At 37.0% G+C, this 13,046-nt stretch overlaps 1 protein-coding gene across 1 annotated transcript; it reads left to right on the forward strand.

Annotated features, from left to right (window-relative positions):
- Positions 1 to 2,494: 2,494 nt before the first annotated feature.
- Positions 2,495 to 7,753, forward strand: LOC113360696. Its single transcript, XM_026604173.1, has 4 exons — positions 2,495 to 2,686; positions 2,898 to 3,560; positions 4,388 to 7,089; positions 7,210 to 7,753. Exons 1-4 carry the CDS (start codon positions 2,495 to 2,497, stop codon positions 7,751 to 7,753), a joined length of 4,101 nt encoding a protein of 1,366 aa, XP_026459958.1.
- Positions 7,754 to 13,046: the final 5,293 nt, after the last annotated feature.

Here is a 13,046-nt window from a genome sequence, read left to right on the forward strand (position 1 = left end):
TGCCAACCATGCCAGTCGCACCACCGTGACAACGACATGCCAACCATGCCAGCCACACATCCGCGCTAAAGGCATGCCAACCATGCCATCCGCACCACCGTGACAACATCATGCCATCCTCCCCACCATGCCAATGGCATGCCATCCATGCCAGCCACACCTCCGCGCCAAAGGCATGCCAACTATGCCAACCGCAGCGCCGTGCCAACGGAATGCCAATCATGCCAGCCACACCTACGCACCCAAGGCATGCCAACCATGCCAGCCGCACCATGGTGCCAATGGAATACCATGCCAGCCACCTCTCGGCGCCAAGGCATGCCAACCATGCCAGACGCACCACAGTGCCAATGGCATACCATGCCAGCCACATCTCTGTTCCAAGGCATGCCAAACATGCCAGCCGCACCACAGTGCCAATGGCGTACCATGCCAGCCACATCTCCGCGCCAAGGCTTTCCAACCATGCCAGTCGTACCACAGTGCCAATGGCATACCATGCCAGCCGCATCTCCGCGCCAAAGCCATGCCGGCCCTACCACATGCCGCTGGATTCCAAACGAAGGGTTGCAACAATCAACGACTACCCTTCTATCTGAGATACAGATCTCAGCAGTCCAAGTTCGCCACCTAACGCTTGGAAACATCCGGCCCAAGGCCAAACATCACGGTTTTGCCAAAACCCTAATTTTGGCCGCGCCTAAAATTTCCAAAGCCATGTCGGCCCTACCACATGCCGCTTCCTGCCAAACAAAGGGTTGCAACAATCAACGGCTACCCTTCCATCTGAGATGCAGTTCTCAGCCGTCCAAGTTCGCCACCTAACGCATGGCAACTTCCGGCCCAAGGCCAAACATCACGGTTTTACCAAAACCCTAATTTTGGTCGCTCCTAAAATATGGCAAAGCCATGCCGGACTACCACATCCCGCTGGCTGGAAAGCGAAGGGTTGCAACAATCAACGGCTACCCTTCCATCTGAGATGAAGATCTCAGCCGTCCAAGTTTGCCACCTTACGCATGGCAACTTCCGGACCAAGGACAAACATCACGGTTTTGCCAAAATCTTAATTTTGGCCGCGCCTAAAATATGCCAAAGCCATGACGGCCCTACCACATGCCGCTGGCTGCCAAAAGAAGGGTTGCAACAATCAACAGCCACCCTTCCTCCTGAGATGCAAATCTCAGCCGTATAAGCTTGCCATCGAACGCGTGGCAACTTTTGGCCCAATGCCAAGCCCTAATTTTGGCCGCGCCTAAACTATGCCATAACCCAAGTTTTGGCCGCGCCTAAACTACACCAAAATTCTAGCTTGACCGCGCCTAAACCATGCCACTGGCTGCAAACGAAGGGTTGCAACAATCAAAGGCTACCCTTCCTCCTGAGATGCAAATCTCATCCGTACAAGCTTGCCACCGAACACATGGCAACTTTTGTCCCAATGCCAAGCCCTAATTTTGGCCGCGCCTAAACTATGCCAAAATCCTAGCTTGGCCGCGCCTAAACTATGCCAAGGCCATGTCGCTGGCTGCCAAAAGAAGGGTTGCAACAATCAACGGCCACCCTTCCTCCTAAGATACGAATCTCAGCCATACAAACCTGTCACCAAACGATTTGTGGCAATCTCTTGGCCACGGATTCTTGGCCACGACGCCAAAACCCTAATTTGGCCGTGCCAAGAGCATACAAGGTTTTTTCATAATTGATTAAAAACAAAATGTCCTCAATAGAAACCATTTTTCGGTATCAAATACTTTGAGCTCATTTAATAGTTCATCAACGCTATGTTTTTTCATTATTGGTTTTTTCTTTATTTTTTAACAGATTTAATGGTGTCTATATGAGCAATTATTATCATTTTCAATCTCTTCTCAGACCTAAAATGCTTTTCTTCTTTTTGAAGTTTATTACTGTTTTGCTAATGGATTTCTAATATTTTTGCAGGGCCATCTTGCCATTCACCATGGGAAGCTTCCATTATTGGGCCTTTGTTTTGATTAATCTCTTTCTGTCAACAATATTGTTGCAGCCAAGCTCCAATTTGATATCATCTCCGACAGCAGTTTTGTAAGCCATCAATCAAAGAATGGTTATTATCAGTATGAACCAGTATTGCAGTTTAGATTATGTATATAATCACAATGTAGAAGGTGAGTTAATTTTCTACGATTCAATAGTGCCGATTCAACAGTGTGTCAACCAGAATTTGAATTTTCAAAATTCAATAACTCCCCTTATAGAGCAGCGTAATTTGTGGGTCTCCAGCTATCCTCTAAATATTTCCGAGTTGACTGTAATCGACTTCAATGCCAATATTCGATATATTTTTTCTTCGAATATATCCTTTCCTTTTTTACCTCTTCATAGTTATAACAATATAACTATTTTCAGTTATAAATTATTCGATTTTCTCCAACATATTGAGCTGCAAACAAAGTCTTTTCTCATATTACCTTCTTTTGGAACTCCATTAGGAGATTTAAAACCTAGAGCAATGGCTTCATCTTCAAACACACAAGTTTCTTTTCTCACTTCGCAAATGAATGAATCTCGTATCCGTGACTTCAACCAACGTAATCTTAGGAAAGTTGTGGGTTCAACAAGGGCCATATCAGTTACAAAAGAAGAATGGAAAAACACCTTAATTGGCAATCTGCATTCAAAAGATCCGATGAAGACAGATACTGTAAGGAAAGAAGTCAATATTCTTTGGAAACAATATCAAATCAAAAATATGAGAGGTCTGGATAAAAATATTTATCTCTTTCAGTTCACATCCAATGAAGTAGTAGAAGCAATTCTCAAAAGAGGTTCTTGGAATGTTCAAAAGAGTCATATCACTCTTGTTAAATACAATCCTTCAATTGCTGTAAAGGATCATGATTTTTTCTCACCAGGAATGGAATGTGCAATTCAAAAATATCCTTCTTGAACATCATGCAGTACCTGTCATTGATGAAGCTTTGGTAGAATTGGGTCCTAAAATATGGACAAAGCCTGATAATTGTCGTCCAGATTCTGGCACTGTTATAACTGAAAGGGTTAATATTGACCTCAAAAAGTCTATGCACAGGGGAGGATGGTGGAACACTGTAGCTGGTGGAGTTACATGGGTTCGGTATCACTGGGAGAGACAGCCACACCTTCTTTGTAATCATTGTTTCACAGTAGAGCATAATGATGAAGAATGTGAAAATACCGAGCTGGATCTAAAGATTAGGAGATACATTAATGAAGAATATATTAGTTACTGCCATAACTTAGCAACGCATTATGGAGTGGAAATAATTGAGGATTTGGACCAATTGATGCAACAAATATGTGAAGCAAGTCGTAAACAGCTGGAGGAACAAGAGAAGGCAGAGAAACTAGCAGAAGCAAGGAAAGCAAAACGATCTAGAAGTGATGATGATATTGAAACTGAAAGTAACATTGGTCAAAATATTGGTTCTACTGATAAAATAGATAATTTTGATGGCATGGAGCATGATTTGGCTGAGGAAGGAGATCAACCTGCAAGAGAGAACTCTCATGGTATGGTGGAGGCCTTTGCTGTTGTGGTAATATTCTCAACAAACCTTAACTTTCTGCATAATTTTCAACTTTTGATTTCTAACATTTCTTTAAATATGAAGATCTTATCTTGGAATGTTCAAGGCCTAGCCAAAAAATTCACTAAAGATCAATTATTTGTTCTAGTTAAGAAAAATTCCCCTGATTTTCTATTTCTTATAGAACCTAAGCAGACAGTGACAGAATGGTTTCTCTATCAATTTCCCTAGGATACTATAATCATGTTAATATTAATAGAGTTGGTCTTGCTGGAGGTTTAATTCTCATGTGGAAGGATGACATCTTTTGTGATATTCAACATATCTCCAATAATATGATACATGTCATCACTAAAATAGATCATAGTAAACCAGAAGTTCTGATAACCTTCATGTATGGCTCCACTTATTTTGATAAAAAGAAAGAGCAATAGGATTTTCTGATGAATATTAATGAAAATATTTTGCAACCCTGGTTAGTTCTAGGTGATCTAAACTTTCATCTCCATGATGTTTCTGAGGCTTCTAATTATTCTACTGAGGATAGATATGTGCAGGAAAAAAATGAACAATTGTGGTCTTATGGATATTGGCTATACAGGTAAGAATTTTACCTGGACTAGCAATAGTTTTGGAACTGGTAGTAGGAAATCTAGAATTGACATGGCCTTAGGTAATAGTTATTGGTTCAGTTGTCTTTCTCAATCCAAGATTTTACACTTAGTTCAAGATGGCTCTGATCACTGCCCCATCATGCTAGTCCCAAAGGAAATGGAAAGTAACTCTTGGAGACATTTTAAGTTTTTTCTATGTGGATGAAACATTTTGCTTTTAAGAATCAACTTCAGATTTCTTGGAATACTAATATTAATGGATCTGCTGCTTTTAATTTGAGCAATAAACAAAAAAGAATTAGAAAAAGATTGTCTCATTGGAATAAAGTTGAGTTTGGAGACATTGATAGGAATATTAATAATCTACAAGCTCAACTTGAAACTATTCAGAATGATATGTCTTATAATTCTCATCATGATAATATTGTTGCCATCACTAAGAAACTTGATGATTGGTTTAATATTAAGGAAGATTTCTATAGGCAAAAATCTGGTGATTCTTTTATTACTGAAATGGATCATAATACCAAATATTTTCACACTCTAGCTAACAGAAGAATGTGTAGGAAAAATATTGATTGTCTTTGTGATACTAATGATGTTTGGTATAGTGATTCTAAAGATATTGTTAATTTACTTGTGGATCATTTTTCTCAGGTTAGTAAAACCACTGTACCAGTGTTTACTGACATTACTTTTGATATTCTTCCTACCGTTATTACTGCTCAAGATAACAACAATTTGACTATAATTCCTACTATGGATGAAATTCACCAAACAATCAAACATATGAGTGCTTGGAGTTCCCCTGGGCCTGATAGGTTTCAGGAAGGCTTTTATCAATATAATTGGGATATAATTGGTAAGGATATTTCTACTACTGTTCAGAGTTTCTTTGAAACAGGTTATATGTCTAAGGACTTTAATAAAACCTATCTTAGTTTGATTCCTAAAACTGATAATGCTAAGAGTCCAGTGGATTTTAGACCAATAGGTTTGTGCAACACAGTTTGTAAAGTCATATCTAAGATTATTGCTGATAGAATTAAATCCTACTTAAAGCATCTTATATCTCCTTATCAAGCTGCTTTTGTCCCAGGTAGAGATATTCATTATAACATTATTGTTGCTCATGAGATGATACATACCATGAAACATAAAGAGGGTCATAGTGGAACAATGGTCTTAAAACTTGACCTTTCTAAGGCCTTTGATAGAATTGAATGGAATTTCCTTCTAGGTGTTCTTAAGAAATTTGGTTTTGATGCTAAATTCGGTGGTTTCATAGAACAATGTATGTCCACTACAACTATTTCCGTGCTTCTGAATGGTTCTCCCACTCAAAGTTTCTCTCCAACTATAGGTATTAGACAGGGTGATCTTCTTTCACCCTATCTCTTCATTCTTTGTATGGAATTCTTATCTAGATTGCTCTTGAATGTTGAGACTAATCACTTAATTTCAGGTGTAAAAGCAGCTAGGAAAGCACCAGGTATCATTCATCTTATGTTTGTTGATGATATTTTGATTTTTACGAAGGCAGATATGCACAATATAGAGGGTATCATGGGTGTTCTTGGCTATTTTAGCAATGTTTCTGTACAGATGCTCAACCTAGACAAATCCAATGTTTACTTTAGTCATAACATTCCTCTAAGTTATAGAAATTTCCTAGCAAGAGAACTTAGAATGACTCAAATGACTGACACTGTTAAATACATGGGTGTGACTTTGTTAATTGGTAGGGATAAAACCAAGGCTTTTAAACCTCTTATTCAATCTTTTGGCACTAGACTAAAGTTTTGGAAAGGTAAGACAATGAATCACTCTGCTAGAACAACTATGGTTAAACATGTTTTGAATGATTTGCCTACTTATCAAATGGGGTTCTTTAGAATTCCTAAAACTATGATAGATCAGATGGACTCCATCCAAAAAAACTTTTGGTGGGGACATAGTGATAATAAGGGTCTTTGTTTGATAGGATGGAACAAGATGCATGTTCCAAAGGCTCTTGGTGGCCTTGGTATTAGGAACCTTGAACACTTCAATACAGCTTTGTTAACTAAGGTTGCTTGGAAAGCCTGTAATAATGATAACTCTTTATATATGCAGATTGTTAGATCCAAATATGGTAATAATGGTAAATTACTTCACCTATATAAATTAAAAGAGGATTGCTCTTGGCTTTGGAGGAGTATATACTCTGGCATTGAAGTTTTGCAACAACATTCCAAATGGATTGTTCAATGTGGCACAAAAATTAAAATCTGGATATACAATTGGATTATTGGTCTTAATTGTCCACCTATTCCAACTGTTGTACTTTCTAGCTTTGTTTCTTTTACATTTGTTTGTGATTTATTCTACCCTGGTACTAGAGTTTGGAATGAACAAATTATTAGTGCTATCTTTGATGTAGAAGATTCTAATGCCATTCTCAGTATGTATGTGCCTGATACAGGGGAGGATTATCTAATCTGGAAACCAGATAGGAGAGGTAAGTTTTCTGTGAAAAGTGCATATAATGCACTCTGTGCTGAAGATGTTAATAATGCTATCATAGGTGACACTATACCTACAGAGGTTTGGAAAACACTTTGGAACTTTAAAGTTCCTCATAGAGTTCAATTATTTATTTGGAAATGCCTGAAAAATATTGTGCCTGTTAGGGGAACATTAACTTTTTATAAGGCTGATATAGATTCTCAATGTGGTTTTTGCAGCAGCAACACTGAAACTATTAGTCATCTACTGGTGGAATGCTCTTATGCTAGAACAATTTGGAATATTTCTGATGTTATACAAAACTTTAACTCCATACAGGATTGGATTATATCTTGGCTTTATTCTAACACATATGAAGGCAATAATAGTTTTCTCATGACTGATTCTATTGTCATTAAACTTATGTGTGCAGTTTGGTACATATAAAAGGATAGATGTAGTTGGATTTTACAGACTGTAAAACCTAATGTTCACAGTACTCTTACTATAATCTATAATCTTATTAAACAATGTGAATTTTTTTCTGTCTCATCTAGTGTTTCTAGCAGCAGTCGTATTTTTCCTAAAATTTGGTTTCCACCAGATACAGGCTATATTAAAGTTAACATTGATGCTTCTTATGTTTATGAAACAAAAAAGGGTAGCATTGGACTAATAGTTCGTGATCATGCAACGCATGCTCTAGCGGTGAAAGGTTTTAGCTTGGAAGAAGAAATAGAAGCTGAGGTTGGAGCAGAACATTTTGAATGTAAAGCCTTGATCAAAGCTGTAGAATGGATAGAAGAATATGGATTCAATAAAGTGATAATTGAGACAGACTGCGAGAACTTGGTGAAATCTATACATTTGGAAGACCCACAAGTGCACTGGATCAATCATCACCTTTTTTCAGTTAAAAACAAATTTTCAATTCATGAATTCTGGTTTTGCAAGTTAGTTAATAGATTAAGTAATAGTGTGGCTCATGAGTTAGCAAGCAAAGCTAGACTTGAAGCTAGTAGTTTCTCTTTTGTCTCGAATTTTCCTCCAGACATTGTTAAGTGGATTGAGGATGATAATGTTCTCTCTGGAAGAGTTTAATCAATAAAATCTTCTGTTAGTATCAAAAAAAAGAGCATACAAGCGCTGCAACCCTGTCAATGGTTGCCAAACGAAGGGTTGCAACAATCTACAACTACCCTTCCTCCTGAGATGCAGATCTCATCTGTACAAACCTGCCACCAATCGATTCGTGGAAATGTCTTGGCTGCGATGCTAACTCTTGGTCACGGCACCAACTTGGCTACAGACGCCAAATCCTCTGGCCATACCACACGTAGCAAAATGCTACACAAAAACACTCGAGACATCAAAACATGTCACAAACTGGGGGATGCTCATCAGGGTATTGGTATGGTGGTTTACAGTGTGCGGCGTACACTACGCCCGTTACAGGAAAGTGTCATAAGGGTGAGGCAGTTAGTAAATACAAGAAGTAATGGTGAAACGTTTCCTTCATTATGGAAACATCAATTCCTGGCGTTATCCATTACCATTTTATTCCATTTACTCAACCGTTTCCACTTCTTACGAGACCAGGGTACGTTTCGTTGCGACTTGTATAAATAGGTCTCACCTATTTCCACCAAAGACAAGTTTTGGTTAGGAGCATAAAACACTCATAAATCACTTGTTAGCTTTCCAATCTTTTAGCGCTTCACTTTCTGATACAAGTCGTCAAAACAACTACTCTTCCAGAATCAACTATTTTGGTCTCAACACTCTCTTCGCTTCCCACCCTAAGACCAACCCCTCTCCTTCACTTTGTGACCGAAGCAAGTCTGGAACGGCCATTTCTTGGTTTAGGCCAGATTTGTACAAATTGATCTCTCGAATCAAAGTACTCCCTTGCAGTATATTGTTTAGGGTTTAGACTCGTTTCTCACCCACACACTCGAAATTACCGAAATCAGCAGAAACTGTTTTCACCCTCAAACAACTGTGACAAACGATCGCACAAGTGTTGTTTGATGCTCAACGAGGTATGTCTGGAATTTAGCTGAGTGTGGTTGAAGATAAAGTCACACCAAGCTTTGCAGATATACCAACAAGAAGGAGCATGAATATTGCTACTATGATTAGAGTTATTGTTGGTTGAGTCAAACCATGAAATCAGTGTTGGAGTCAAATTCTCCATGGTTTGGTCCATACAACTGATTCCAGATAGAGGTGGTCACTGGACAGTCCACGAAAATGTGGATCATGGTTTCCTCTCCATTATTGCAAAGCTTGCAGATGAGATTAATGTAGTGTAGGATGCTAGCGGATTTTGCATTTGCGGAGAAAATTACATGTGCATATTTCTATCAAATTATTGGATGGAAAGAAAAATGTTCATTATTCTCGGCATGACATCCCAATCCATTTGTTTAGTATCCATTTGTTGAGTTTAATTAGTCATATTTTATCACTGTCTAGAGCAATTTTCTCAGGAGTGATTTTCTAGCGACGTTGACTAGGTCAACATCTAGGTTTTTGTGGATTTTTTTCCCGGTGATTTATATCTGATTCTTTCTGAATCATATAGATTTTAGTTTTCAATGATTGGTTTTGATTGATTTTAGTTCTTATAATATGAATCTAGAGATATGTTTCGATATAAATCGATGGAGATAATGATGGGATTGAATCAGGTTCTATGTTTCGATCAAAATCGATGTCTCAGGTTGATATTTCTTCTCTTCCTGAAGTAGGAATGTGAAGTGATGATCCATCAATCTCTTTACCCGATGATTTGTTTGAAAGTAGTTTGGAAGAATGGAAGTTTATCTTAATTGGAAGGTTAGATTTCCAGAAATAAAAATTGAATGATGCAGCTGTTTCTCTCAGGAGACAATGAAAACTTACGGGAGATTGTCAGTTAATTCCTCTAGGGAAAGGTTTTTCATTATTAGATTTAATAATTTAGATAATAAGAATCATGTTTGGAGAACCAAAGTTTGGTGGGTTAGAAATCAGATTTTGAGAATCAGAGATTGGGAACCAAATTTAAAAACAGAAAATCAGAAAATTACAACTGCTTCTGTATGGGTGAAATTTCCAGGTCTCTATACAGAATATCAGAAATAAGAAATTGTTCTATCTTTGGGTAAGGCAGTTTGCAGGCCGATTAGAGTGGACGAAACAACTTTGAACAATTCCTGAGAAAATTTGGGTGAAAACTAAATATATTCAAGTGTGTTGGTTAAAGTAGACTATGCAAAATCAATTCCTGAGAAAATTTGGGTGAAAACTAAATATAGAGGATTCTATCAATCAGTAGACATTCCTAAAGGTCTTGGCCATATTGTGTATGAATGTAGGTTACTTCGTAAAGAAACCAATGATAATGATGCTGAAGCGATATTACTGGTACCAAGAAAAATAAGAGAAAAGATAGAAATAAAGATAAATAAGAAACTGATAATCCAATAGAAAATGATGTATTTAATTCTGGAAAGCATGATACTAGTTCTTCTCATGTAGTTTCCGAGATATTGATTGATTCTTCGAAGTCTGTTGAGGATGTAGTTACTAATGTTCATGTTATTTCGTCTTCTAAGGGTCAATTGCAAGCTCTTATGGATTCTTTGGAGGAAAATGGAATGAAAAACTTTGAAGCTGAACCTGAGGTGAGATTATCTGCAACTCAACTTTTGAATATTAATTGTGTCTAGTTGTCCTTCTACTAGTTACCATAATACTGTGCAAAACACTGAGAAGATAGTTATCAAAGAAGTAGTAAAAGATAATTATATACAATCTAATGGTGTTAGTCAGGAATTGGACAAGGGTATTTCTTTAAAATCTCCAGTTGTTACTAAATCACAACCAGTTACTAACGACAGGCTCATAAAGTGAATAATAAAAGTATAAATGATAAGGGAAGCTCAAATTCTTCTCACTCTTTAAAAATAAAATGAGAGTGACTTATTGGAATTTCATAGGTTTAGGAGATTTCAAGCCAAACACAAACTTAGATCTTTAGTTAATTAAAAAAATCTAACTTTGGTTTGGGTAACTGAGCCTAAAGTTTGGTGTAGGAATGATTTTTGTAGAGGAATAAAGTAACCAGGAGTGTGTCATCGATTTATTCACAACTCTAATGATTCAAGGAAGGGTAACATTTGGTTATTTTGGAATAAATTTGTTTCAGCGATGGTAGTTATTTCTTGTACAATGCAGTGTATAACGGTGCAGCTAGGAGATGTTTTAGTGATTGAAGTTCATGTGATGTTCTTACTGTCAATAAAAAAGAATTGTGGGAAGGGTTTGGATACATAAAATCTTTTGATAAACTGTGGTTAGTATTGGGTGATTTCAATGTAATAATGTACGTAGAGGAGAAGAAAAATGGTAGATTTCCATTGAGGTTATCTATGAGAGAGTTCAATAAATCTTTATGCAGATTCCTAAAAGTGGAGCTGAATTCTCATGGTCGAATGGCAGAGTTGGCAATAAAAGAATTTTGTGCAATCTTGATAGGGTTGTATTTAATATCAAGTGGATGAATATTTTTGCAGGTTGGAGTTATAAAGTTGGATCTAGAGGAATCTATGATCATAGTCCTTTAGTGGGGTGTGATTTGCATATTCCTAAACCATATTCCGTTTAAATTTCAGAAAATGTGGTTAATCCATGAGGGTTTTTTAAAAGTGGTTAGTGATGCTTGGTTTCAGGAAGAAATCCCGTGTTTGTATTTTTACAAAAACTAGAAAAATTTGAAAAAATAGAATTGGGAGGTGTTTAGGGATGTAAAGGTGCAGTTGAATAAATCTGAAGACATGGTGATGGAGAAAATGTTATTATATGAAAATGATCCTAGTAATGTTCAATTGCTGAATGATCTAGTTACTACGAAAGGAAAGCATGCTGTGTTGGCTCAAAATTTCTAAATTTTTACAAGTCAGAAAGCTAGGATACAATAGATTAAAAATGGAACTGCTAACTCTAGATTTTTTCATGTAAACTTGAAGATCAGGAAAAATCAAAATGCTATTGGAGAACTAGAGAATGCAACTGGTACTCTTATGACAAATCAATAGGAAATGGGGGAATTTTAGTTAATATCTAAATTTGGATACCAACAAGTCTCTTTTGCTGATAAGATTTTGAATGTTATTCCTAAAGTAATTTCATAGGAGGAAAATATCATGATGGACAATACTCCTAATGGTGAAGAGATAAAACAAGTTGTTTTTGATTTGAATCCAGATGGATCTCCGGGTCCTGATGGTTTTTCAGGAGCTTTCTATAGAGCTACTTGGCATATTGTGGGTCCAAGCTTGATTGAGGCAATTCAATATTTTTGGAACTATCAATTTATTCCAAAGGGTCTTAATTCAAATTTCTTGGTCTCACTTCCTAAGGTCAAAGGTGAAAGAAAAGCTTCTTATTTTAGACCAATTGATCTTAGTAATTTCTGTTTCAAGGTGTTTACCAAAATAATCAATGCAAGATTTAGCTCCTTGATGTATAAATTGGTGTCTCCGCAACAAGTGGCCTTCATTAAAGGAAGATGTATTCACGATAATATATTAATGGTCTCAAAGTTGGTAAATGAAATGTCTATTAAGCGAAGTGGAGGTAATGTGGGATTAAACCTTGATACTATGAGTTGGGAATTCATCCTAAATGTCTTGAAAAAATTTGGATTCTCTATTAGTTTTTTTTCTCTCTTGGTTTATGAATATTTTTAAGTATGCTTGGATTTCTGTAATGCATATTGGAGGACCTGTGGGTTTCTTCGATGTGGGAAGGGGGTTGAATCAAGAAGATCGCATGTCTCCTGTTTTGTTTGTCATTTCTCAAGGATGTATTAAGTAGGAATCTCTCAAAAGATATTAGTGAGGGTAAGTTGCAAGCTATGATACGTGGCAATGGCATCCAACCTAATTTGGAGATGACATTTTTATTTTTTGTAGTGGAAATAAGAAAACACTGGACTATCTTTTGAAATTACTAATGGATTATCAAATTTCTTATGTACAAGTTGTCAGCAGGGAGAAAAGTAAATGTTTTGTTTGGGGTGTACAAGATTGCAGAAGGAGAGTTATTGCGTCGAATATGCACATGAAATTGTCTATCTTTCCATATATATATTTGAAGTGATGATCATGCCAAGTAGAGTGAATGCAAACCATGTTATTCCTTATGTTGCAGGGTATGCTTGCGAGGTGGAAAGGGATCTTATTGCCATTCCAGTCAAGAGTTACTCTTATTAGGTATGTTTTGAACAACATTCCTGTTTTTAATATATATGTCTATAAATGTCCCAAAAGTATTATTGTAGATTGTGAAAAAATCATCAGAAATTTTTTGTGGTCTGGTGACCCTGACGCAAAAAAGTTTATTA

This window comes from Papaver somniferum, chromosome 3 (genome assembly GCF_003573695.1).
Source record: "Papaver somniferum cultivar HN1 chromosome 3, ASM357369v1, whole genome shotgun sequence".
In the NCBI taxonomy this organism is placed as follows: Eukaryota; Viridiplantae; Streptophyta; class Magnoliopsida; order Ranunculales; family Papaveraceae; genus Papaver; species Papaver somniferum.

What these genes read in the sequence shown, in the direction of transcription:
- LOC113360696 (XM_026604173.1), top strand. Translation starts at nt 2,495, where the DNA reads ATGGCTTCATCTTCAAACACACAAGTTTCTTTTCTCACTTCGCAAATG. An exon ending in ATCCGATGAAGACAGATACT is followed by an intron (nt 2,687 to 2,897) that starts GTAAGGAAAGAA and finishes TTTTCTCACCAG; the next exon opens with GAATGGAATGTGCAATTCAA. An exon ending in AAACTTATGTGTGCAGTTTG is followed by an intron (nt 7,090 to 7,209) that starts GTACATATAAAA and finishes TGTCTCATCTAG; the next exon opens with TGTTTCTAGCAGCAGTCGTA.